This window comes from Girardinichthys multiradiatus, chromosome 5 (assembly GCF_021462225.1).
Source record: "Girardinichthys multiradiatus isolate DD_20200921_A chromosome 5, DD_fGirMul_XY1, whole genome shotgun sequence".
In the NCBI taxonomy this organism is placed as follows: domain Eukaryota; kingdom Metazoa; phylum Chordata; class Actinopteri; order Cyprinodontiformes; family Goodeidae; genus Girardinichthys; species Girardinichthys multiradiatus.
Genome location: NC_061798.1, coordinates 39,496,285 through 39,523,804, shown reverse-complemented (window position 1 = coordinate 39,523,804; position 27,520 = coordinate 39,496,285). Strand labels below are relative to the sequence as shown.

At 42.0% G+C, this 27,520-nt stretch overlaps 1 protein-coding gene across 1 annotated transcript in view; it reads right to left on the bottom strand.

Moving 5' to 3' along the window:
* Window positions 1–27,520, bottom strand: part of LOC124867728 (intercellular adhesion molecule 1-like) — a 52,255-nt gene that overhangs the window by 9,840 nt on the left and 14,895 nt on the right. Inside the window, exons 4-8 of the mRNA XM_047364308.1 lie at window positions 22,701–22,979; window positions 22,199–22,525; window positions 19,444–19,698; window positions 19,133–19,241; window positions 17,132–17,151 (exon numbers count right to left, since the gene is read on the bottom strand). Coding sequence (XP_047220264.1) covers window positions 17,132–17,151; window positions 19,133–19,241; window positions 19,444–19,698; window positions 22,199–22,525; window positions 22,701–22,979 — 990 coding nt within the window. The remainder of the gene's footprint in view (window positions 1–17,131; window positions 17,152–19,132; window positions 19,242–19,443; window positions 19,699–22,198; window positions 22,526–22,700; window positions 22,980–27,520) is intronic.

The window sequence follows — 27,520 nt, the reverse complement described above, 5'->3', positions numbered from 1 at the left end:
GAACTGTTTCCAGAGGTGGGTAAATCAGGCAGCAGATAAATTATGCAGATATTTGTCATTTTTCATGACCCAAGCATGCACTCAGTCAATAGCCAAAGATAGTCATCTCTGAGCAGCAGATTATAGCTGTGGCTGTGCCGAAAATAAAAGAGGAAAGCATGTGACACTACAGCCTCGTATCAGTCAAACAGCTAAAGGCTGACCTCCAAGAATAGCCTGTTGTGCACCAGTCTCTGTGTTTTGGTGGTTTAAAAGCAAGCCTTTAACCAGCTGTAGGTTTGTAAACATTAAGTTCAATCAGCAACAAAGAGATCTTTACAGAACAGCTGTGTTTTAATTGAGATTATGTCACACACAGGTGGAGTGTATTTACCAGTTAGATGACATCTGAAGGAAATTGGTTGCTCTGTACTATTTTTAGAGGTATCAAAGTAAAGGAGTCTGAATGTGGATACCTGCTACAGTTTTCAGAATTTGTTTTTTTATGTGTTAGAAATGTTGAAATCCATGTATCATTTTGCTTTCACTTCACAATTATGCACTACTTTGTGTTGGTCTATCTCATAAAATCCCAATGATACAGGAGGCAAGCTTCTGCGAGGTGCTGTATTATACTAAAGCTGCTGTATTTTGGCTGTGATCCAACTGTCTGAGTTTGCTGCTGTGTCCTCAGCAGGAATCCTCTTTTAAAGGCACAGCACTGAGACAAGTATGTAAACAACTACCTCCACAATAACAGCTTATGTGAGCTTGTATATTTTCCCTGTTGCTCCCCCTCATGTCCAACTGTGGCCATATCTGTCTCCAAAGAACTAAACAACAAGGTGGGTGAATGCTCAATGTTTTAACAACCATCCACAGTTAAATCCATAATGTTACCGTAGCTTTCTTCTTCTATATACTAATGAAAACATGAGGGTAAAAAGCTTTATTTTTGCTGTTTTGAGTTGCAGAAATTGCCTAAATTGCACATTTCATTCCTACAGAAACCGCTTTCTCTTTGCTGCTTCATTTCAGCTGCTGTCTGTTTGTTTTAATGGGAGATACCTGAGAAGCAAATAAGTCATATCAGGCTTTTCAAAATAGATTTCTATGTAAAAGCAACTCCCTTTTGCATGAACATTGGCTCTGTGAGTTTGCAGGTGCTTCACATAATCTGTTACCAAAACGGAAACAAATAAACCACTTTAAAGGCACAAAATGATCTCAAACATACATGTATCAAAACAAGCTTTTTGTTTCCAAATGTATGAAGTATTGCAAAACCTAACATGTATAAATGAGGTAAAATATAACAGTGAACCGGACATCTTAAGTGTTAAAGAATAGCAAGCATTTACATTCATATAATAAAGTAGGTACACCCTCAGGGTTTCCAGAAGTAGTGATCATTAAATGCTGTGGATTACCTGATCATCAACAAGTGTGATCTTCTCTAGAAAAGCAGGAGTTTTGGCAGTTTGCTGATCTTTAGCAGACAGGAGTGTAGTAACACAAGGGTGAGATGGAAAAGCAACGGCAATGCCCTTAGAGATCCAACTGTTACTCGTCATCAATGTAGAACGGGTTATACAGCGTTTCCTGACTATCTGAGGTCCATCATTACACAGTTAGAAATATTATTTGCAGGTTAAAATCATCAGACAGTTGACAGCCTTCCACAAGAATCCCTTTTCCAGCAAATTCACCTAAAGATAAGATGCAACATACAGAGAAAACAGCTGAGGAACTTTCTTTAAAACCACATTGACCTCATCAAGCGTGGTAATTACTCACACCAGTACTATTTGAAAATGACTCAACAATTGTGGCTTATTGTGAAGGTTTGTCAGGAGAAAGATTCTCTAAAGCAAATATGTCAACTTGATATAGGTTTGCAAAGCTGCATATTAATGGACCACAGGACTTCTAGAACAATGCCAGTTGGACAGACAAGACCGACCAGGAACTTCTCTGTATACCACAGTACACAAAAATGAGGCCATTTGTCCTACAGTTAAAGCATAAACAAAAGTGGTTCAAGAAACAGGACTGTGATCCAGAACAATGCAGCTATTCTACAACTATCTGGTGAGGCATAAAAAGAATCAAGGTGTTGAAATGTCCCAGATAAAGTCCAAACCTCAACTTGGCGGTGGTGGGACCTTAAGAGAACAGAAAAACGAGTCTACAAACAGAAACAGAAGATTGGTCCAAACATTCCTCCACATTGATGAGACTGGTAACTATTTCCTGCTTTTGCCACTAAAGGCAGAGCAGGTTGAATCATGGGATGCAGTTTTTTTGTACAATAGGTTAGGGGGGGCTATCTCTTATTTAAGCAGCATTAGCGTTGACATTGTACTTTAAATCATTCCAATAGATGGCATTATTGACAGGGCAATGCATATCAAAAAAACTATAGGTGAATATTTAAATGTAATGTTTCATTGTTTTAGATTCTGTACTCAAGCTGAATTTAGTAGTGAATATGTTGGACAGCATGAAGATCTGTTCATGTTTTCCCAGTAAAACCCCCTCATAAGCTTCCTCTTTCTCTTTGCCATTAACCTTGTGACAAACACTGACATGGGCTCCTTGAAAAACAGTTTACATTTTCTCAAAAAAAAACTGAAGTGAAACCTTGAGTAAAGTTCTTCGGGGTCACTGAGAAAGCGATGACATGATGGTTTCAGAGGGGAACTTCTCGAAAGATAAAAGTCACACAAGCAGCCTGAATCACACATAAACCAGCAGAGGCTACCATTTATGTGAATGAATGTCTATTAACAGAATCACAACTGTTGAATTTAGGGGTAAATGCAGCTTTTTAATGGGTAAAGTGTGGAAAAGATATTAATGTTTTCTCAATATTGCAAGAAAGACTGAACAAAGCAAAATGAGCCCCATAATCCCTTTTTAGATAAAATTTTTAAAACTAAGTTTAATTCAGTTTCTTTTCATTGCAACAATTAACAGAAAATGTAATCTTTTCAGGGCAAACTGCTCTAATTCTTCAAAAAGTTCGTTCGTTCGTAGTCTTCCACTTATCCAGGACCGGGTCGCGGGGGCAGCAGACTTAGCAGAGACGCCCAGACGTCCCTCTCTCCAGACACCTCCTCCAGCTCCTCCAGGGGGAGCCCAAGGCGTTCCCAGGCCAGCCGAGAGACATAGTCCCTCCAGCGTGTCCTGGGCCGTCCCCTGGGCCTCCTCCCGGTGGGACGTGCCTGGAACACCTCCCGAGGAAGGCGTCCAGGAGGCATCCGGTATAGATGCCCGAGCCACCTCAACTGGCTCCTCTCAATGTGGAGGAGCAGCGGCTCTACTCCGAGCTCCTCCCGGATGGCCGAGCTCCTCACCCTATCTCTAAGGGAGTGCCCGGCCACCCTACGGAGGAAGCTCATTTCAGCCGCTTGTATCCGTGATCTCGTTCTTTCGGTCATGACCCAAAGTTTATGGCCATAGGTGAGGGTAGGAACGTAGACCGACCAGTAAATTGAGAGCTTTGCTTTTCGGCTCAGCTCTCTCTTCACCACAATGGACCGGCACAGCGCCCCCATTACTGTGGCAGCTGCACCGACCCGTCTGTTGATCTCCCGCTCCATTCTTCCCTCACTCGTGCACAAGACCCCGAGATACTTAAACTCCTCCACTTGAGGCAGGAACTCCCCTCCAACCTGAAGAGGACAAGCCACCCTTTTCCGGTCGAGTACCATGGCCTCGGACTTGGAGGAGCTGATCCTCATCCCAGCCGCTTCACACTCGGCTGCGAACCGCCACAGCGCATGCTGTAGGTCTTGGCTAGAGGGGGCCAGCAGGACCACGTCATCCGCAAAAAGAAGAGACGAAATCCACTGGTCCCCAAACCAGACCCCCTCCGGCCCTTGGCTGCGTCTAGAAATCCTGTCCATAAAAGTTATGAACAGGACCGGCGACAAAGGGCAGCCCTGCCGGAGTCCAACATGCACTGGGAACAGGTCCGACTTAGTGCCGGCAATGCAGACCAAACTCCTGCTCCACTCGTACAGGGACCGGATGGCCCCTAATAAAGGGCCCCCGATTCCATACTCCTGGAGCACCCCCCACAGGGCATCACGAGGGACACAGTCGAATGCCTTCTCCAGGTCCACAAAACACATGTGAACCGGTTGGGCAAACCCCCATGAACCCTCGAGCACCCTGTAGAGGGAATAGAGCTGGTCCAGTGTTCCACGGCTGGGACGAAAACCACACTGTTCCTCCTGAAGCCGAGGTTCGACTATCGGTCGGACTCTCCTCTCCAATACCCTGGCGTAGGCCTTACCAGGGAGGCTGAGGAGTGTGATCCCCCTGTAGTTGGAACACACCCTCCGGTCCCCCTTCTTATAAAAGGGGACCACCACCCCAGTCTGCCAGTCCAGAGGCACTGTCCCCGACCGCCACGCAATGTTGAAGAGGCGTGTCAACCATGACAGCCCTACAACATCCAGACACTTGAGGTACTCAGGGCGGATCTCATCAACCCCCGAAGCCTTGCCACCGCGGAGCTTTTTAACCACCTCGGTGAATTCAGCCTGGGTGATGAAAGAGTCCAACCCCGAGTCCCCAGCCGCTGTTTCCACCACGGAATGTGTGATGGCAGGATTGAGGAGATCCTCGAAGTACTCCTTCCACCGCCCGATAATGTCCTCAGTCGAGGTCAGCAGTCTCCCGCCCCGACTATAAACAGTGTTGGCAAAGCATTGCTTCCCCCTCCTGAGGCGCCGGACGGTTTGCCAGAATCGCTTCGAGGCCAACCGGTAGTCCTTCTCCATGGCCTCACCGAACTCTTCCCAGGCCCGAGTTTTTGCCTCTGCCACAGCCCGGGCCGCAGCACGCTTGGCCTCACGGTACCCGTCAGCCGCCTCAGGAGTCCCACAAGCCAACCACAGCCGATAGGACTCCTTCTTCAGCTTAACAGCATCCCTTACTGCCGGTGTCCACCACCGGGTTCTGGGATTGCCGCCACGACAGGCACCGCAGACCTTACGGCCACAGCTATGGGCAGCAGCATCGACAATAGATGCAGAGAACATGGTCCACTTGGACTCTATGTCTCCAACATCCCCCGGGATCTGGTCGAAGCTCTCCCGGAGGTGGGAGTTGAATACATCCCTGGCCGAGGGCTCCGCCAGGCGTTCCCAGCAGACCCTCACTATGCGCTTGGGCCTGCCGAGTCTGTCCGGGTTTCTCCTCCTCCAGCGGATCCAACTCACCACCAGGTGATGATCAGTGGACAGCTCAGCCCCTCTCTTCACCCGAGTGTCCAATACATGCGGCCGAAGGTCTGATGATACGACAACAAAGTCGATCATCGACCTCCTGCCTAGGGTGTCCTGGTGCCAAGTGCACTGATGGACACCCTTATGTTTGAACATGGTGTTCGTTATGGACAATCCGTGACTAGCACAGAAGTCCAATAACAAAACACCACTCGGATTCAGATCGGGGAGGCCATTCCTCCCGATCACGCCTCTCCAGGTGTCACTGTCGTTCCCCACGTGGGCGTTGAAGTCCCCCAGCAGAATAATGGAGTCCCCGGGAGGGGCACTTTCCAGCACCCCCGACAGGGACGCCAAGAAGGCAGGGTACTCTGCACTACCACTCGGCCCGTAGGCTGAAATGATAGTCAGAGACCTCTCCCCAACCCGAAGGCGCAGGGATACAACCCTCTCATCCACTGGGGTAAACCCCAACACGAGACGGCTGAGCTGGGGGGCAACAAGCAAACCCACACCAGCCCGCCGCCTCTCCCCGTGGGCCACTCCAGAGTAGAAGAGAGTCCAACCCCTCTCAAGGAGATGGGTTCCAGAGCCCACGCTGTGCGTGGAGGCGAGCCCGACTATTTCTAGTCGATATCTCTCGACCTCCTGCACAAACTCAGGCTCCTTCCCCCCCAGCGAGGTGACATTCCACGTCCCTAGAGCCAGCCTAAGCATCCGGGGATCGGGCTGTTGAGGTCTCCACCTTCGTCCGCCACCCAATCCTCTTTGCACCGGTCCCTCACGGTTCCCCCTGCAGGTGGTGGGCCCACTGGGGGATCTTCAAAAAGTAAATATAATAAATCACCACATCTGTCAAGCAGCATATACCAAGGCCATGTGGTGCCATGGGCAAAGACTAGCAGTGGCCTCCACCTGTCCACCCCTCTGAAAACTTTCTGCATGGACGTTGCAAAGACATAATTCTAATAATATTCATCTTCTGGCCTTTTTACGGTCAGACTTGAGTTGTAAAAATGTCTTCCAGATGAGAAACCAACAAATTCCACTTGGGTCTCGTGTATTTATTGTCCCAAACAAAAATAATGTTTGTTGTCAAGATATAGAAAAAAAATTATAACCTATTTTATGGCAGTCACTTTTTAATCTTTTCCAGCTGTCGGAACAGACTTTCAAAGTTAAACTTTTCAAAGTTTTCTGAGTGCAATAGTTTGTAATTTATTTACTAAGTGACCTGTTGTAAACGGTCAGAACAAATACTGTTGACCCTCTTCACGGCTTACAGTAATCTGCATACAAACATCTGCAAAAGCTCAACCCCTGCTAAGGAGAGGGTAGTGATGAATAATGCTGTAACGTTGAACATGTGAAAGTTCACTAATGCTGAAGGCTATAAAAGTCTGAATTTCCCAACTAACATTACTTAATAGATGGAAAACATGTTACATAAGCTTTAAACACATGATTTTGTGTGCTGAGTTTAGAGACTGGTGACTTGTTTAAAATTTCCCCTTTTCATCATCATTCACGTGAAACAAAAGAAAAGCTAAAACTTAGATTTTTAAAATGATATGAGTTGTTGTGGGTCAGGAGTCGCCACTGTGTGGCCCCTCAGGTCCTAGTTCCTGTGTGGTATTGGACCAAGTGATTGTTGCCCTCAGTTTGGGGTCATTGGACTCTGGTTGAGTGACTGACGTTTGTTCTAAGAGGGAGTAAAAAAAAATGTGTATGATTACAAAGCTAATGATGGCATTTTACACAGGTTCATTATGGACAAACAGAAAAAGGCAAGATGAAAAGAGATGAAAATTATGAAAACAAAAATAAAATGTAAAGCATCTGTCTTTTTCACTGGTTAAATCTCAAACCAGGCTGCAAAAAAAGTATCTTTGAAAAATATACACAAATATGTATTTATTTTCATCAATCAACAAAATGCAGTGAATGAACAAAAGAGAAATCTAAATCAAATCAATATTTGTTGTGACCACCCTTTGCCTTCAAAACAGCATCAATTCTTCTAGGTCCTCTTGCACACAGTTTTTGAAGGAACTCGGCTGGTAGGTTGTTCCAAACATGTTGGAGAACTAACCACAGATCTTCTGTGGATGTAGGCTTTCTCACATCCTTCTGTCTCTTCATGTCATCCCAGACACACTCCATGATGTTGAGATCAGAGCTCTGCGGGGGCCAAACCATCACTTCCAGTAAGTCTTGTTGTTCTTTACGCTGAAGATAGTTCTGAATGACTTTGGCTGTATGTTTGGTTTTGCTCACTTAGCATTTTGTAAATTGATAAAAATAAACAATCATTTATATTTCTGAAAGCATTCTTTGTTTAAAGCATTTTTTCACACCTGCCTAAAACCATTGCACAGTAATGTATATCTATAGAAACACATTTTTACTATTTACATTGTAGATTCTCACTGACGGCATCATAACTGTGAATAAACACACATGAAGTTATGTAGTAAACAAAAAGTGTGAAATTACCCAAAACATTTTTTATATTTTAAATTGTTCATAGTGATTACTGCTTTGCTCTCTTGGCATTCTCTCCATGAGCTTCATGAGGTGGTCACCTGAAATGGTTTCCAAAACAGTCTTGAAAGAACTTCCCAGCGGTGCATTGAGTGAAGCCCAAAGGTTAATATTTCAGTCATCAGAGCAAAGAGTGGATACTTTGAGGAATCTAAAGTAAAAAAACATATTTAAAGTTATTTTACAATTTTTTGTTCGTCACATAATTCCCTGTGTTCAGTTTTGATTCCTTTAGTGAGAATCTATGTACAATAAATGAAAACAAAATGAAAACAAAAAAACATAATTCAGTAAAATGAGTAAGTTTGTCTAAAACCACCTCTAGTTTTCTGTCATTCCTCATCATGGCTCCGTCAAGTTAATCCTTTGTTTCAGTTTATGAAAGGTATGCTTTATTTTTTGCTTATTTTATATAAATGTCGTAAATTCACATCAATTCTCTCCTGCCTGCATCTGGGTCCTTCCAAACTACAAACTGACAGTTCAATAATATATAACGCTGAATTTTATAACCCTGCTTTCACCTTTGATAAACCAAAAAGAGGGAAAGTATTAAATTGCACATTTTTTTCGTTCTCATAATTATAAAGTCTTTAATATTTACTGGAAATGTACATAATCAGAAATTGCATCACATTCTCTAATGCTACACACAGAGGCAAAACGTCACAGCAAGTTGTCAAAAACATACTCAGAGCCCTTCAGTAGCATGAATCTGCATTTTCAAACCACATGACACAGACTGATATGAAAGCTTTCAGCAGCTGATCAAAAGATTAGCATGCATGTTGATATTAATTTGTTTTGCCATGTAGACCAGTAGATCAATGAGTCTGAGTGTTTTTGTAAACAATTTATCACAAGCTAGAGATGGGGCCAATGAAAAAGGAAGCAGATGTGTCTACATAGGTAAGATCTTTCGTACATTCAACGCAGATCTCAATGATGTGATACAGGTTAAATTGAACTTGCACTGAAACACAGATGGCTGTTTTGTTGTTTGCTTTGTATGAAACAGGAAGCTAAAGTAAACAGAGGGGAAAGAATGGGGACATTTTACACATAGTTCAATCAAAAGTTCAAATCTAACCCAAAGTAAACATTGCAGTCATGTTTCCACTGTAACATTTACCAATAGCTGATAACTGAAAAAGAACAGAAAATACATTAAAGTGATAAGCAAGAAATCTTGTCTTATTCTGTCTGTTATAGGACTTCTATCCAAGCTGTCAGAAAAAGCCTCTTGGAGTGGACCCAACTGGAGACAGGCAGGTAGAAGCAAAACGGTGAGTAGAAGAAACTTAAAAACTTACATCCGGGCATAAGACTAGCAGGCAATAACATGAGCAGACATGGCATGAACCAACAGACATGGACAGGCTTAGCATACAGGAATCTCCCATGAGGAGTAAACAGAAGAGTAAATATAGAGCATGGCACAGGTGAGACTGACTGGTGTTGTGGAAAATTCTTTTTAATACTCTGAACTTCCCTTTACCTCTCTCCTCTCTGACCTCTGTGTTTTTTTACCCTAGAGGAGTTGGTGTGTAAATTCATTATCAGGAAGTTTATGGTTAACACTCCCTGAAGTGTATGCCTCAAGGGAGGGTAGATGGGTGCCCTCATAAATAACTTTGTTACCTCTGACCCGGGGAGGGTCTGGGGATCATGATTCTAAAACTCTTTTAAGTTGAGGTAACACCCATATACTGTTTAAATACTGTCTGTAAACTCTTGTTCTGGGCTTTGCTTCACTGACAGGGTCTTCAAACGCTGAACTGCCTTTGAATAAATTTATAAAGACAAAGTCCGGTCTTTCTATTGTTAATGAGCTGATTTCTCTCCCACTTTGATAAGAAAATCCATAACACTGGCATGGAACAGGTAGACCGAATCGAGCTGGTTATGGCGGCAGTGGTTGAGAATACAAGCAAGACATGATTAGAACTAAACAAGGAAACAAAGACCAAAGGATAAATCCTACAAGACCTAAAATGCACCATGAACAGAAGAAGTAAGAAACAAACCTAAAGGAATGAACTAATAAGAACCACCTGGAAAACATGAATCATGATCAGATTTCAGGACCCAAAACAAAACTCTACACCTCCAACACTTTGAATGATGAATTTCTGACAAACACTCCAGCCACCAAATTACTGCGAATTTTAAGTTTTCAGAAAAATAATGTAATCTTTTGGCATTTTTTACAGATTTACAGAGAATTTATCATAAACAGATTTAGTATTTTATTATATTTATGGATATTTACAGTAAACAAAATGTAAGTTCATGTAAAATTAACAGATAAATTAAAACATATGCTACTGACACATAAAAAGAAAAAATTTGATGTATTTATTTAACAGTAAATTTCTGGCAACTAGCTGACCAAAGTGCTTCCCAATTTTACCAAACGACCAATAAAATAGAATACAGAATAAATAGTTAGTAAAATATAATAAAATAAATAAAGAGCCCTGAAAAAAGTGATTTTGGCACACTTAGAATCCCATAAATCAGGTCTAAAATAGGCTAGTTTTCCTCAACTCTGCTTATGACCAGACATCTAAAAATATTGAGTGTTTACTTTGCAACGTTTAAATATTTAATTAACAAAAAAGTAAATCAACAGGATGCAGGGCACCATTGAAAAAAGTTTAATTAATTTGGTTCAAAGTTTAGATTTAAAAAAAAACTATTCACTGACAAAAAAAATAATAATAATAATTATAGAACCCCTGTTATTCTCACAATTATTAGAACACAAAATTATTGGTAGCAATTTGTTGAATTTGTGTTATATAAATAAATAAATTGTAAAAGAACTGAACCCAGCTAATTAATATGGAAAAAGAAGCACATAGATTTACAGGAAGCTTTGTCATATATCATATAAAAACCTTTTACAAGATTCACAAATGTGTTTTTAATGGGACATTTTGGTGCAACCCTATGATTGTATTTAGACTAAAGGTGAACTTTGAAATTCCTTGATTTCACCACTGGAGGGAGCTGTGGTCCCTGAGGCTCCTGTTTACATCTCCCCTGAAGTCATATCCACTACTATCTGATGAGGCTCAAAGGAAAAATATGGTAAAATTTCAAGTGACCCAATGCTTAAAATTTATTTATCTGCCTTTATAAAGAATGAATAACCTGAATGTGCTTTATTTGTTGTGGGACTTTTAAGATTTGTAGGTTTTCTGGCAACAAACATGCTAAAATATGGCCTTCAAGCAAATAATTATTTTAATGTGCTTCAGGTCTTAGATTAACCAGTTGCTCAATAAATTTTTTAGTGTTGAATTTAATTAGAGAAAAAAAGTTAATTGAATGAACAGGATATGGCACTGTTAAAAACAGAATATTTAGAGGCTGAGGGTTTCATTCATACTCCTACTCGTTCTCGTACTCATACTTGAACTCGTCGTCTTGCGCTGTTTCGGAAAAGGGTCGCAGGGGCAGCAGACTTAGTAGAGATGCCCAGACTTCCCTCTCCCCAGACACCTCCTCCACCAGCTCCTCTGGAGGAAGCCCAAGGTGTTCCTAGTCCAGCCAAGAGACATAGTCCCTCCAGCGTGTCGTGGGCCATCCCCTGGGCCTTCTCCCTATAGGACTTGCCTGGAACACCTCCCGGGAGAGGCATCCGAAACAGATGCCCAAGCCACCTCAACTGACTCCTCTCGAGGTGCAGGAGCAGCGGCTCTACTCCGAGCTTCTCTCGGATGGCAGAGGTCCTCACCCTATCTCTAAGGGAGTGTCCGGCCACCCTGCAGAAGAAGCTCATTTCAGCTGTTTGTATCCGGGATCTCATTCTTTTAGACATGACCCAAAGTTCATGCCCATAGGTGAGGGTAGGAAAGTAGACCGAACGGTAAATCAAGACCTTCGCTTTTCGGCTCAGCTCTCTCTTCCCCACAACAGACCAGCACAGCATCCTCATTACTGCTGTGGCCGCACTAATCTGTCTGTTGATCTCCAGCTCCATTAAAACATTATTATCTCTCTTACCCTGGTTAGGTGTGGGCAAATTAATGCTGCGCGTGGAAACTTTAAGTTATCGATTTGGATTGTTTCTAAATAACTCCATAATAGTAGAAGAGGGTCAAAACACAGAAATGAGCGCTATGCGAGCCATGATAATTCAGAACCGCATGGCTTTGGATATTCTAACAGCATCAACGGGGGGCGTTTGTGTTCTATTGAATAACACCTGTTGCACATATATCCCAGATAATATACACTCTGCAAACATAACGGGAGCATTAAACAACCTACGGAATCTGCAAAATGTCATGGCACATGACCACCCAGATCCTAACTCTTCTTGGTTAGATTGGATGCTCACAAGGGGATGGATAAATCTGTTTAAGGTTCTCTTAGTTGCAGTAATAGCATGCATGGGCCTTCTGTATCTCCTGTCAATATGTATTATCCCATGTTGCAAATGCATGGTACAAAGAATAGTAACTCAGTCAGTCACTGTAGCATATGCAACACTGAACCAGGTAGAAATGCACGAAAATGAAGGGGACGATTATGATGACATGTTGTAAATAAATCACATCAAAAGCCTGAGTGAACTCATACATTGTATTTCATAAAATGACCTTACAGCAGAAAATCGAAAGAAGTTGTTGCTTAAGTGAAATGAGAAAAAGTACAATGATGACATAAACAGGGCAGATTTTTAAATTCCTTTATTATGTTTCACTGTTTTCATTAAGTATTATTCTTCGTGTAAAATAAATCTGTGAAGCTACAGTTGTGGGAGACCCGAAGACTAGTTAGCGTAACGTGTGCGTGAATGACAAGTGAGTATAATTACGGATTGAATTAAATATTCTTTGTTAACTGCTGCAAATGAAGGTACGGAGCTTCCTTACCCTATATGGCTCAGTACCTGCGCCTGCTGATTAGCCACTAGCACATCGGCGCCTGCAGCTTGGGTGTAAATGCATTATGTTCATGCTGACTAACACTTTTATGTTCATTGTCTGGTTTCAGTACAGCTCCCAGAGTGTTATCCCTGCACAAATATGTGTCGTAATTAGTTAAAGCTGACCTTTTATCGGCCGTTGTTCAAAGCTACTGTTAACACTAACCGGAAGTAGCTTGCATGGCGTTTCACAATAAGAGCGCCATGCCGTTTCCGTTACAGGAAGTGCAACATTAACATTGACAGTGGCTTGACACATTTGAGATATCTGTCTATGTATAGTTTAATGCTCTGTTTATGATGTAATGAGGAGGGGGGATATTGTAATCTTTAATTTAGCAACTTTATTTGTTTTATGCTGTTTATACCAGTCTGTTGACAGTAATTGGTTAAGCTAATTTCTGGATATGTTATTATTATAACCTAAGTTGTGTTTGTTGTTTTATAGGAAACCACACATACACATACAAATATCCTCTCCTCATATGTTTTGTGGAAATAAAGAGAAGAAGAAATTATTGGATAAGTCTCCAGCCCTTTTCTGACCCGTACTCTGAATGGCCTTAAGAAGTGCTCTGGCCGGCACCCTAGTATGAACTTGAAGATTAAACCTAGACTAGCACCTTACAGTCTCTCCATTACACAAACAGTTCCTGGTCACACCAGCCTCCTCTGTTCCCTGTGAAAGAGTATTTTCCAAAGCTGGAGAAATTGTCTCAAAAAAACGAAACCGTTTGAGCCCTTCTACTGTGCAGAAATTACTTTTCTTGAATTAAAAACACCTGAAGTTAACACAAGCACCCTCTTTATTACACCAAGCACAATGTCCAAAAACACTCAGTACACCAAACACACTCCCAAAGAAAATATCAGAATCAGCTTTATTGCCAGGTTCGTACATACAACAAACAAGGAATTTGACTCTGGTACACTTTGCTCTCTGGGTTTCCTTTTTTTGTTTGTTTTTGCGTTATAAGATATATTCTGCATATATCTTTATCTCCCTAAATACATACAGGAGTTGGTCAATGAAACTGAAACACCTGGTTTTAGACCACAATAATTTATTAGTATGGTGTAGGGCCTCCTTTTGCAGCCAATACAGCATCAATTCGTCTTGGGAATGACATATACAAGTCCTGCACAGTGGTCAGAGGGATTTTAAGCCATTCTTCTTGCAGGATAGTGGCCAGGTCACTACGTGATACTGGTGGAGGAAAACGTGGGGCCAAGCGTGCCGCGGCCCGGGCGGTGGCGGTGGCAGAGGCAAAAACTCGGACCTGTGAGGAGTTCGGTGAGGCCATGGAGAAGGACTACCGGTTGGCCCCGAAGCGATTCTGGCAAACCGTCCGGCGCCTCAGGAGGGGGAAGCAGTGCTTCACCAACACTGTTTACAGTGGGGGTGGGGAGCTGCTGACTTCGACTGGGAACATTATCGGCCGGTGGAAGGAGTACTTCGAGGATCTCTTTAATCCTGCCATCACGCATTCCCTGGTGGAAACAGAGGCTGGGGACTCGGGGTTGGACTCTTTCATCACCCAGGCTGAAGTCACCGAGGTGGTTAAAAAGCTCCGCGGTGGCAGGGCTTCGGGGATGGATGAGATCCGCCTTGAGTACCTCAAGTCTTTGGATGTTATGGGGCTGTCATGGTTGACACGCCTCTTCAACATTGCGTGGCGGACGGGGACAGTGCCTTTGGATTGGCAGACTGGGGTGGTGGTCCCCCTACATAAGAAGGGTGACCGGAGGTTGTGTTCCAACTACAGGGGGATCAAACTCCTCAGCCTCCCTGGGAAGGCCTACGCCAGGGTATTGGAGAGGAGAGTCCGGCCAATAGTCGAACCCCGGCTTCAGGAGGAGCAGTGTGGTTTTCGTCCCGGCCGTGGAACATTGGACCAGATCTACACCCTCTACAGGGTACTCGAGGGTGCATGGGAGTTTGCCTAACCACTCCACATGTGTTTTGTGGACCTGGAGAAAGCATTCGACTGTGTCCATTGTGATGCCCTGTGGGAGGTGCTCCAGGAGTATGGAATCGGGGGCCCTTTACTAGGGGCCATCCGATCTCTGTACAAGCGGAGCAGGAGTTTGGTTCGCATTGCCGGCACTAAGTCGGACCTGTTCCCGGTGCATGTTGGACTCCGGCAGGGCTGCCCTTTGTCACCGGTCCTGTTCATAACTTTTCAAGACTTCTTATTTTACTGATCCAATTTTATCAGAACATTTAACAAATTCTGACTCAAATAAAAGCAGGGACAAAAAGCATCAAACAGAGGATGAACCTGTAAAGTTTCACACTAGGAGCATCACTGTTTGGTTTAGAAGTTGTCTTCAAATCTGTAAGAGAACAGAGATGTAATAACAGTTAGTCAGACTCAGGTCCTCATTACTGCTCTCTAGATGATTTATTTCAAACTATTAATAGCATTTTGCACTGAAAACTAAAGAGGATCTAAATTAAACACAGAAACCAGCAGCAGATACAAAAAAAAAAAAACTATTAGAAACACTGGTTTGAGAAAGTATTTACACACCTTTGAACTCCAGTTTGGAGTTTATTCTTAAACAAATTTGATTTAAGATTTCTTTAAAACAATCAAAAATATTTACAGAAAATAGCCCATAATAACAAAGCGAAGCCATAATTTCCGTTTTTTCTTTTGTGAATGTCCTCAGCTTTCGCTTCATCCGGGACCGGGTCGCGGGGGCAGCACACTCAGCAGACACCCAGACGTCCCTCTCCCCAGACACCTCCTTCAGCTCCTCTGGGGGGAGCCCAAGGCGTTCCCAGGCCAGCCGAGAGACATAGTCCCTCCAGCGTGTCCTGGGCCATCCCCTGGGCCTCCTCTCAGTGGGACGTACATGGAACACCTCCCGAGGAAGGTGTCCAGGAGGCATCTAGTATAGATGCCCGAGCCACCTGAACTGGCTCCTCTCGATGTGGAGGAGCAGCAGCTCTACTCCGAGCTCCTCCCCGGATGGCCGAGCTCCTCACCCTATCTCTAAGGGAGTGCCCGGCCACCCTACGGAGGAAGCTCATTTCAGCCGCTTGTATCCGTGATCTCGTTCTCGTTCTTCATGACCCAAAGTTCATGGCCATAGGTGAAGGTAGGACCGTAAACCGACTGGTAAATCGAGAGCTTAGCTTTTCGGCACAGCTCTCTTCACCACAACGGACCAGCACAGCGTCAGATCCGATCTTTTGTGAATGTTTTTTATTTTTTATTTTAAAAGGTGTATAAATATTCATACTGAGCTCAGGTGCATCTGATTTCCTTTGATCATCCTTGTGAAGAATCTGTAAAGTAAAATGGAGTCCCTTTGTGGCAGCTTTAAGCAGATAGAGAATGGTGTTGGAGTGTAACACACTCGTCTCTACAAGATCTCAAAGTGGACAGTGTGTATCTGAGGAGAAACCAAGCAACGATGCCAGAGCAAGCCTGTAGACATCTGAGGCCGGATTGTCTGAGGGCACAAATCTGGGGGAGGAAACCAAAAAAGTTTGGGAAGCACTGAATGTCCTGAAATGCTTTTGGTCACCATTATTTAAAAACAGAAGACGTTTGGACCCTCTCTAGATGTGACTGCTTGAACAAATTAAATCACAGCAGATAGGAGGCCAAGAACTCAATGGTTATTTAGGCAGAGTTCCAGAAAGATCCAAAGTGGTTGCACGACATAAAGACACAAAGAAAATAACAAAAAATAAGCATAGGAAAACACTTTATACCAGGAGAAACTAAGTTTTCTGGTCTGAGGTAACTCTTATGATCCCTGCAGGACTCTTGTGGGTAGGTCAGCATTTATCTTTCATATACAACACTAATTATCGACATGGGACACCTGACGACCTGGACGATGTCTGGCAACTAACTTATTTTTGCCCTCCTCTACAGGTATGCTGCCACCTTTTTTCTGCAGATTATTTTGTTTCTGCATTACAACACCTCCACATATATCCTCCACTCATAAACACCATGCACCACAGATTTTCACACTCCATACTGGAAACTTATATTTTAACCTAAGTTTGTGTTAAATACATTTATATTTAACAGCTCTCGATGTTGTGGTCTTTGAGCCAGGTCATAACACTAACCAAACCAAATAATTGGCCTGATATTTAAGCTTCATGTCGAGATAAAAAGAGGGGCTGCTTATTACCTGGTGAGCACTATCCCTATTGTGAAGCATGGCAGTGGCAGCATTATGCTGTCAGGGTAAGATAAAAGCAGGGAAACATAGCAAGATTCTTCAAGAAAACCTGTTCCAGAGCTCCCTGGTCCTCAGACTAAGGAGACGATCTTTCTTCCAACAAGATAATGACATGAAGCACACAGCTGAGATAGCAAAGGAGTGACTTTAAAAGTAGTGAAACATCTTTAGAAATATCTAAACTTGTGTCTGCTGACACTGACCATCAAACCGGACTGAGCTTGAGAGGATCTGCAGAGACGAATGTTAAAACAGCCAAATCAGGTGTTCCGAGATTTTAGAGACACACCCAAGAAGACCCGAGGCTCTAAACGTTGCTAATTGTGCTTCAAGAAAGCACCTTTGTCATTGTGGGTTATTATCTGTAGATTTTGATTAGAGAAACTAAAACTCAAATTGGTTTTAGACTGAGCTTGTAACGTGACATATTTTTGAAAAAGTGAAGGACTGTGAATACTTTATGACCTTATACCATGAAAAATACTTTCTCAAAATCTTTTTACATACGCTCATAATTGTACTGCTTGTGAAAAGAACCAGACTTGTTATTACTGGATGTGAATCCAGGTTTTCTGACGGTTATTCACGGTTATTCTAAACATGTGAGCAGACACCAGATAAACTACCTGGATCTGGAGCCACATATTTCTAAAGAAAAATCAACAAACTGCATTAAAATGAGATCGAGTAACTGAAAAGTATCAAAGCAGCTGAAAGAAAAGCTGATAAAACAATGCTGATCATCTAAATGTAGTATTTTAATATGATGTGCATCACTGTTTTAATCAGCTAAAAACAGGCAGAACCTGTAATTTTATTCAGGTCTATAAATGAGGCATTCAGTAAACTTAAACACTTGTCATTGGAATAAAAATCCAAAACAATTGAATTCATCTGCAAGTGTTTATTTTTTAGTAACAAGCAGAATTGGTTTTGTCTTTTATAATGCGTGTTCTAAAAACATTTATAATTTAGTGATTTAAATTAAAAAATATATATTTCGGCTTAGATTCCCATATAGAGCCGCAGCTCCGCTTGCCAGGAGCTCAGTGAACCTCGGATCGATGAAAGATGGTGAAAAAATCCTAAGAGAGGACTCTGATGTTAAGTTCCTCTCTGCTGAATGACACCACAGAACTGTGGCTCGAAAAACATAAAAACACACAAAATACAAAAACAAAGAGAGAGCGAAGCTCCAAGACAGCCGTTGTCAGCGCCATCTTGGTGGTCTATTTGATCAATATTAAAAGAAGGCGCTATTTGGAGCAGGCTGGGCCAGGGGAACGTCAAAATATCAGAATCAGTTTTATTGCCAGGTTCGTACATACAACAAACAAGGAATTTGACTCCGGTACACTTTGCTCTCTGGGTTTCTTTTTCTTTTTGCGTTATAAGATATATTCTGCATATATTTTTATGTCCTTAAATACACATATACAATATACACATATACAAGGTGGAATTGCGACTTCAGTATGAGGTTGTTTGGTACTTTATAAAATGTTCATCAGAAAAACAGCCTGGGGGAAGAAACCGTCTCTGTGGCGGCTGGTTTTAGTAAACAGTGCTCTGTAACGGCGGCCTGAAGATAAAACTCTAAACAGTTTATGTGCAGGGTGTGTGGGGTCTGCAGAGATTTTAGCAGCTCTTTTTCTGACCCTAGACCTGTATAAGTCCTGGATGGAGGGAATGTCAACCCTGATTATTCTCTCTGCAGACCTGATTATTCGTTGCAGTCTGGACCTGTCCTGTTGGATGGATGAAGACAGGACAGACTGAATGATGGCAGTGTAGAAGATGACCAGCAGCTCCTGTGGAAGGTTGAACTTCTTGAGTTGCCTCAGTATGTACAGTCTCTGCTGGGCCTTCTTCCGAACACAAAATATTAGTGATTCGAGGGTGGTTGCATTTAAAAACCTATTCTTAATGGGAACATTTTCAATCAGAATTTTGCAGTTGTTTCACTTTCTAACAACCAAAACAGAAAAATATGCATAAATGACTTCAGTCACATTAAAATACAGTTTAGCTTAGTAAAGTTAAACAGATGTAAATGAGCTGGCAAAGGACAGCTTGCAAATGGTAGGCAATGACATGATAAAAACGTTAATACCAAATGCTTTTTTTAAAGTAGATTTTTTTTTTTTACAAACTTAAAGGAACTGTTGTGTGATCCACTGTGCCCAGACGGAAAACGTCCTTTAGTCAGTACGTTCCCATTTGGTTCTGCTTGTAGTAAAAGGTGTAGAACACTGCTGCACCAATAAAAAACAGAGCCACAGCAGCAATGATGGCAGCTATAATGTAGGGCAGGATGTTTTCTGCCAAGGAGAAGAGAAAAAAGGAACAGAACACGTCAAACATTAGATGATTCAAAATACCCAAACAGTCCCAGTTAACTTCCTTCTATGGGGAATGTGAGTTAAAGGTAAATATTACCTGCTGTGGTAATACAGATAAAACACTGTGGCTCACTTCCTGGAAATGTTATTAACTTTAGAAACTGACCATGCAAAAACTCACTTCGGACCGTTACGTTGAATCTAACGCTGACAGTTGACACCTTGTTGCTGACAGTACAGACGTACTGTCCTCCATCCTTAAAATCAACTGATTCAACTGTCAAAGTTTTCTCAGTGTGGTGGCCTTTGTTGGGCGGCAGGGTCCAGTTGTACAAGGGGTCAGGGTTCCCCTCGGCCGAGCAGTTCAATTGGAGAGTTTTTCCACTAATGATGTTGATTGGAGCTGGATCAGCTGGAACTTTCAGCTCAGGTCCATCTGTGCATGAACCAAAGAGAGAAACAAAATGTAACAATTCAAACACTACAGAAAACATGGGAAACAATCCCAAGAGGTGGAAAAATACCAAACTTCAGACAGGCAACAGTTTACACTTCATTTTACACATTTCAAGGAACATCTCTGACCACATGATCCAAATTACTCTTATTTATAAGCTCCACGTATTTGCTGCATCTCAAAATATTAGCATATTGCGATAAAGTTCATTATTTTCCATAATCAGCCTGTGGCACTGCTGAGGTCTTATGGAGGCCCAGGATGCTTCGATAGCGGCCTTTAGCTCATCCAGAGTGTTGGGTCTTGAGTCTCTCAACGTTCTCTTCACAATATCCCACAGATTCTCTATGGGGTTCAGGTCAGGAGAGTTGGCAGGCCAATTGAGCACAGTGATACCATGGTCAGTAAACCATTTACCAGTGGTTTTGGCACTGTGAGCAGGTGCCAGGTCGTGCTGAAAAATGAAATCTTCATCTCCATAAAGCTTTTCAGCAGATGGAAGCATGAAGTGCTCCAAAATCTCCTGATAGCTAGCTGCATTGACCCTGCCCTTGATAAAACACAGTGGACCAACACCAGCAGCTGACACGGCACCCCAGACCATCACTGACTGTGGGTACTTGACACTGGACTTCTGGCATTTTGGCATTTCCTTCTCCCCAGTCTTCCTCCAGACTCTGGCACCTTGATTTCTGAATGACATGCAGAATTTGCTTTCATCTGAAAAAAGTACTTTGGACCACTGAGCAACAGTCCAGTGCTGCTTCTCTGTAGCCCAGGTCAGGCGCTTCTGCCGCTGTTTCTGGTTCAAAAGTGGCTTGACCTGGGGAATGCGGCACCTGTAGCCCATTTCCTGCACACACCTGTGCACGGTGGCTCTGGATGTTTCTACTCCAGACTCAGTCCACTGCTTCCGCAGGTCCCCCAAGGTCTGGAATCGGCCCTTCTCCACAATCTTCCTCAGGGTCCGGTCACCTCTTCTCGTTGTGCAGCGTTTTTGTGCCACACTTTTTCCTTCCCACAGACTTCCCACTGAGGTGCCTTGATACAGCACTCTGGGAACAGCCTATTCGTTCAGAAATTTCTTTCTGTGTCTTACCCTCTTGCTTGAGGGTGTCAATAGTGGCCTTCTGGACAGCAGTCAGGTCGGCAGTCTTACCCATAATTGGGGTTTTGAGTGATGAACCAGGCTGGGAGTTTTAAAGGCCTCAGGAATCTTTTGCAGGTGTTTAGAGTTAACTCGTTGTCTTTTCAGATGATTAGGTTCATAGCTCGTTTAGAGACCCTTTTAATGATATGCTAATTTTGTGAGATAGGAATTTTGGGTTTTCATGAGCTGTATGACAAAATCATCCGTATTAAGACAATAAAAGACCTGAAATATTTCAGTTAGTGTGCAATGAATCTAAAATATATGAATGTTAAATTTTCATCATGACATTATGGAAAATAATGAACTTTATCTCAATATGCTAATATTTTGAGAAGGACCTGTAGAGTGTAGCTGTATGTATTTCTAGACACTACATACACAATAAAAATGTAAAATATTTAGCATTTAAATTATAAAAATAGGTTATTTCTGTTGTGAATTTCTAACTATTAATAAAATATATTTAGTTGCTCTGCTATTGGTTATGAATAGACTGTGTAACCAGTTCAGCAGAGCTTTTCTTAAATATATCTACCTGCAGGGGCTAAATAATGATGATAATATAATAATTATAATATTAACAAAAACTTCTTGCCCATTGTACATCAATGCTACTATAGTCAAAATCAACTGATGTCAAATTCTAGGAACATGTCCCGATTGGGTCAAAATGACTTCGCCCTGTACTACAATCAAAAATACTAATTTAGATTTTTTTTTATGCAAATAACTATCATGTGTTTGGGAATTAAAATACAGTCAAAAACCAGCTTGAATAAAATTTTAAAAAGCATAATGATTCATTTGTATTGGCTTAACTGTAGAAAGTAGTCTGAAAAGGTTTTGTGAAAGTTTCTTCAGTACAACATCATGAGTAGATTTGTAGCCATTTAAAATAGTAGTCATCTATTCAAATGTTAAAAACTTAATTCCTTCATGATTGTTTCTCTCAAATTAAAAAGGAAACAAAGGAGTATATACAGTCATATATAAACTAGAATATGTGCTCCGATGAGAATCGTTTCTCAGATTAAAAATACTTTTTGAAAATAACAACCTTTAAGCAGGTATTAAACATACTTACCATTAAGTCCAAATTTCTGTATTAAAAAACGTTTTTTATTGGTCTGATGTAAAATTCTAATTTTAAACATCGTGTTTTCATTAGCTTCAAGTAGAAAATCCTCTTAATTAACAGACGTAAAGGCTTGAAAACATCAGTCCGTGTGAAATAAATCTTTATAATGTTTCCACTTAGTAAATTGAGTTTCTGAAAAAAATTCACTTTTCAATAATATTCTAGTATGTGCGTCTGTTTAAACTTACAGTGAACTGTGACAATGAGATCATTTGATTTCACTACTGGAGGTGGCTTTGGTCCCTCAGCTCCCAGTTCCAGCTTTGCTTCACACCAGAAATGGGCTCCATTGTCTTCTTTACTGGTGTTGTAGCTCAAACTAAATGTCTCACTCACTGGTACCTTTGTGGTACTGGTGGATTTAATGTGACCCAGTTGTGTCTGTCCTCTGTAGAAGGCCACAATGAGGTTTCCAGCAGGAGCTACGCCCTGTACAAAACACTCCAGGGTGTACTCAGTACCCTCAGTCAGAGGTCCAGTTTCATTTAAGTGCATGATCACATGTTCTGGAGGTTCTGTGGAGAAGGAGAGAAAAATTAACAAAATGTAAAAGAATTTAAGGAATGACTAAAATAATACTAATAGCTATGAAAAACAGCAAAGACAACAGCATTAAAAAGAAAAACAATGAAAATGTGATAATGGATTAAAAAAAAAATCACAAGAATTATCACTAGAAAACGTACTCACTGTAGACAGTAATAATCAGGTTGCTGCAACACTGATTATCTTTATCGTCAGTATAAAAGCACTTTGGAGTTAATTCCCACTCTCTTAGATGGTCCACTTTCCAGGTCACTGTGGTTCCATTTCTAGTGGTCTTTCCTCGAGATATTTCCATATCAATAACGCTTTCCTCCAGGGGAAAACAGTCCTTCTGGCAGGCTACACATATGGCGGAGGTTGGATCACCGTAGTTCACCACCAGTCTAGATGGAGTTAGAACTGGTTTATCTGAACAGCTGTAATCTGAAAGAAACACAGTAAATAATATGAGTACATTTGAGTCCTCTCACACTATCCTTCAATGTGTCTAAAGCTAAAACACAAAACAATACCTTTTGTAAATATACTGCTTAGTAGGGATAGGCTAAACTTCCTGATGCACTCTGTGTTTAATTGTGTTCAACCCAGATCTATTCAGAACTATTATTCTGTTATTGGAAATGCTGGACCACACCTCTCAGCTGTAGTTTTTTCTAAGTTTTCTCATTTAAAATGTTCCAAAAACAAATAAAATGATCTAGAAGCTCCTTCCTTCTGCCAAACACCATCTAGATTTTGAATACGCTACATCACTGACACAAGGTAATTTAAAATGTGCTTTAAAAGATGTTTGATTTTGGTGTTGGTTTTGGCAGTAGGATAATTAGGTTAATGACATTTTCTTTTTTTGGATCCAGGAAGCAAGAGCTTGATGAAGCTATTGTGGACTTCGTAGTGAAGGACTCCCAGCCTTTCTATGTATCGAAACATAAACCACCCAGCCAAACAGTTCCTGGTCACACCAGCCTCCTCTGTTCCCTGTGAAAGAGTATTTTCCAAAGCTGGAGAAATTGTCTCAAGAAAACGAAACCGTTTGAGCTCTTCTACTGTGCAGAAATTACTTTTCTTGAATTAAAAACACCTGAAGTAACACAAGCACCCTCTTTATTACACCAAGCACAATGTCCAAAAACACTCAGTACACCAAACACACTCCCAAAGAAAATATCAGAATCAGCTTTATTGCCAGGTTCGTACATACAACAAACAAGGAATTTGACTCCGGTACACTTTGCTCTCTGGGTTTCTTTTTTTTGTTTGTTTTTGCGTTATAAGATATATTCTGCATATATCTTTATCTCCCTAAATACATACAGGAGTTGGACAATGAAACTGAAACACCTGGTTTTAGACCACAATAATTTATTAGTATGGTGTAGGGCCTCCTTTTGCGGCCAATACAGCATCAATTCGTCTTGGGAATGACATATACAAGTCCTGCACAGTGGTCAGAGGGATTTTAAGCCATTCTTCTTGCAGGATAGTGGCCAGGTCACTACGTGATACTGGTGGAGGAAAACGTTTCCTGACTCACTCCTCCAAAACACCCCAAAGTGGCTCAATAATATTTAGATCTGGTGACTGTGCAGGCCATGGGAGATGTTCAACTTCACTTTCATGTTCATCAAACCAATCTTTCACCAGTCTTGCTGTGTGTATTGGTGCATTGTCATCCTCATACACGGCACCGCCTTCAGGATACAATGTTTGAACCATTGGATGCACATAGTCCTCAAGAATGGTTCGGTAGTCCTTGACAGTGACGCGCCCATCTAGCACAAGTATTGGGCCAAGGGAATGCCATGATATGGCAGCCCAAACCATCATTGATCCACCCCCATGCTTCACTCTGGGCATGCAACAGTCTGGGTGGTCCGCTTCTTTGGGGCTTCTCCACACCGTAACTCTCCCGGATGTGGGGAAAACAGTAAAGGTGGACTCATCAGAGAACAATACATGTTTCACATTGTCCACAGCCCAAGATTTGCGCTCCTTGCACCATTGAAACCGACGTTTGGCATTGGCATGAGTGACCAGAGGTTTGGCTATAGCAGCCCAGCCGTGTATATTGACCTTGTGGAGCTCCTGACGGACAGTTCTGGTGGAAACAGGAGAGTTGAGATGCACATTTAATTCTGCCATGATTTGGGCAGCCGTGGTTTTATGTTTTTTGGATACAATCCGGGTTAGCACCCGAACATCTCTTTCAGACAGCTTCCTCTTGCGTCCACAGTTAATCCTGTTGGATGTGGTTCGTCCTTCTTGGTGGTATGCTGACATTACCCTGGATACCGTGGCTCTTGATACATCACAAAGACTTGCTGTCTTGGTCACAGATACGCCAGCAAGACGTGCACCAACAATTTGTCCTCTTTTGAACTCTGGTATGTCACCCATAATGTTGTGTGCATTTCAATATTTTGAGCAAAACTGTGCTCTTACCCTGCTAATTGAACCTTCACACTCTGCTCTTACTGATGCAATGTGCAATCAATGAAGACTGGCTACCAGGCTGGTCCAATTTAGCCATGAAACCTCCCACACTAAAATGACAGGTGTTTCAGTTTCATTGTCCAACCCCTGTATATACAATATACACATATACAAGGTGGAATTGCGACTTTTGTACTATTAAATGTTCAACTGAGAAACAGCCTGAGGGAAGAAACTGTCTCTGTGGCGGCTGGTTTTAGTAAACAGTGCTCTGTAGCGACGGCCTGAGGGTAAAACTGAACAGTTTATGTGCAGGGTGTGTGGGGTCTGCAGAGATTTTTGCAGCTCTTTTCCTGACCATAGACCTGTATAAGTCCTGGATGGATATGAATGACAAATCAAAAATGTTCACTTCATTTTTTTTTTCTTTTCATTTATTTAAAATGGGAAAGTGGAATTTCATAAAACAAATGACAACTCAGGTTAAAGAAGCCAGAATTAGCCTAATGGCTATTTTTCATCTGTAATCCCCGACAGTACACATTGTTTTTAAATTATTATTTTTTCATGAGTTAATTACTCAGAATCTTTAATGGGTTACTGAAAACACATATGTACAACACGCATATATACATACATAAGTGCTATTACAGGTCCTTCTCAAAATATTAGCATATTGTGATAAAGTTCATTATTTTTCATAATGTAATGATGAAAATTTAACATTCATATATTTTAGATTCATTGCACACTAACTGAAATATTTCAGGTCTTTTATTGTCTTAATACGGATGATTTTAGCATACAGCTCATGAAAACCCAAAATTCCTATCTCACAAAATTAGCATATCATTAAAAGGGTCTCTAAACGAGCTATGAACCTAATCATCTGAATCAACGAGTTAACTCTAAACACCTGCAAAAGATTCCTGAGGCCTTTAAAACTCCCAGCCTGGTTCATCACTCAAAACCCCAATCATGGGTAAGACTGCCGACCTGACTGCTGTCCAGAAGGCCACTATTGACACCCTCAAGCAAGAGGGTAAGACACAGAAAGAAATTTCTGAACAAATAGGCTGTTCCCAGAGTGCTGTATCAAGGCACCTCAGTGGGAAGTCTGTGGGAAGGAAAAAGTGTGGCAGAAAACGCTGCACAACAAGAAGAGGTGACCGGACCCTGAGGATGATTGTGGAGAAGGGCCGATTCCAGACCTTGGGGGACCTGCGGAAGCAGTGGACAGAGTCTGGACTAGAAACATCCAGAGCCACCGTGCACAGGCGTGTGCAGGAAATGGGCTACAGGTGCCGCATTCCCCAGGTCAAGCCACTTTTGAACCAGAAACAGCGGCAGAAGCGCCTGACCTGGGCTACAGAGAAGCAGCACTGGACTGTTGCTCAGTGGTCCAAAGTACTTTTTTCGGATGAAAGCAAATTCTGCATGTCATTCGGAAATCAAGGTGCCAGAGTCTGGAGGAAGACTGGGGAGAAGGAAATGCCAAAATGCCAGAAGTCCAGTGTCAAGTACCCACACTCTCCTGACCTGAACCCCATAGAGAATCTGTGGGATATTGTGAAGAGAACGTTGAGAGACTCAAAACCCAACACTCTGGATGAGCTAAAGGCCGCTAACGAAGCATCCTGGGCCTCCATAAGACCTCAGCAGTGCCACAGGCTGATTGCCTCCATGCCACGCCGCATTGAAGCAGTCATTTCTGCAAAAGGATTCCCGACCAAGTATTGAGTGCATAACTGTACATGATTATTTGAAGGTTGACGTTTTTTGTATAAAAAACACTTTTCTTTTATTGGTCGGATGAAATATGCTAATTTTGTGAGATAGGAACTTTGGGTTTTCATGAGCTGTATGCCACAATCATCCGTATTAAGACAATAAAAGACCTGAAATATTTCAGTTAGTGTGCAATGAATCTAAAATATATGAATGTTAAATTTTCATCATGACATTATGGAAAATAATGAACTTTATCACAATATGCTAATATTTTGAGAAGGACCTGTATTTACACAAGAGGTGCATCACATTCGCAGGGCTTCATTTGGTGCAACAATCACTACTGCCAGTAGATGTCACCCAAGGGAATTGAATGAACCTTCGGGTAGTGAATCACAGCCCTGTTTTTGACACAATGGTTCAAAATGATTCTATGCTTCAAAAAGCCTCATTTTGACATCACTACTAGTCTGCCTGAAAAAATGGCTTTTCTAGACTATTTTTTTCGGTATGAAAGGAAGATAAAAATCCCGGATGTAAGACAGAAAACTCACCGCAGGCGGACACATAGAAGCACCGCAGAATATTCAGCAAAGAAATCCCCAGAAATATAGAGCAGGAGAACATTTTGTGTCTTGTGTTTTAAATGAAGATTTCTGGTTTTAAAAAATCTGTCCGAAGCGACCAATGTCCGACGGACAGAAGCGTTAAACCGAAACTAAGTTTCCTTGTTCTTCTTCTTGTGTTTCTTTTTTTGGGCGGTTGGCAAATGACTTTGAGGTACGCATTACCTCCACCGA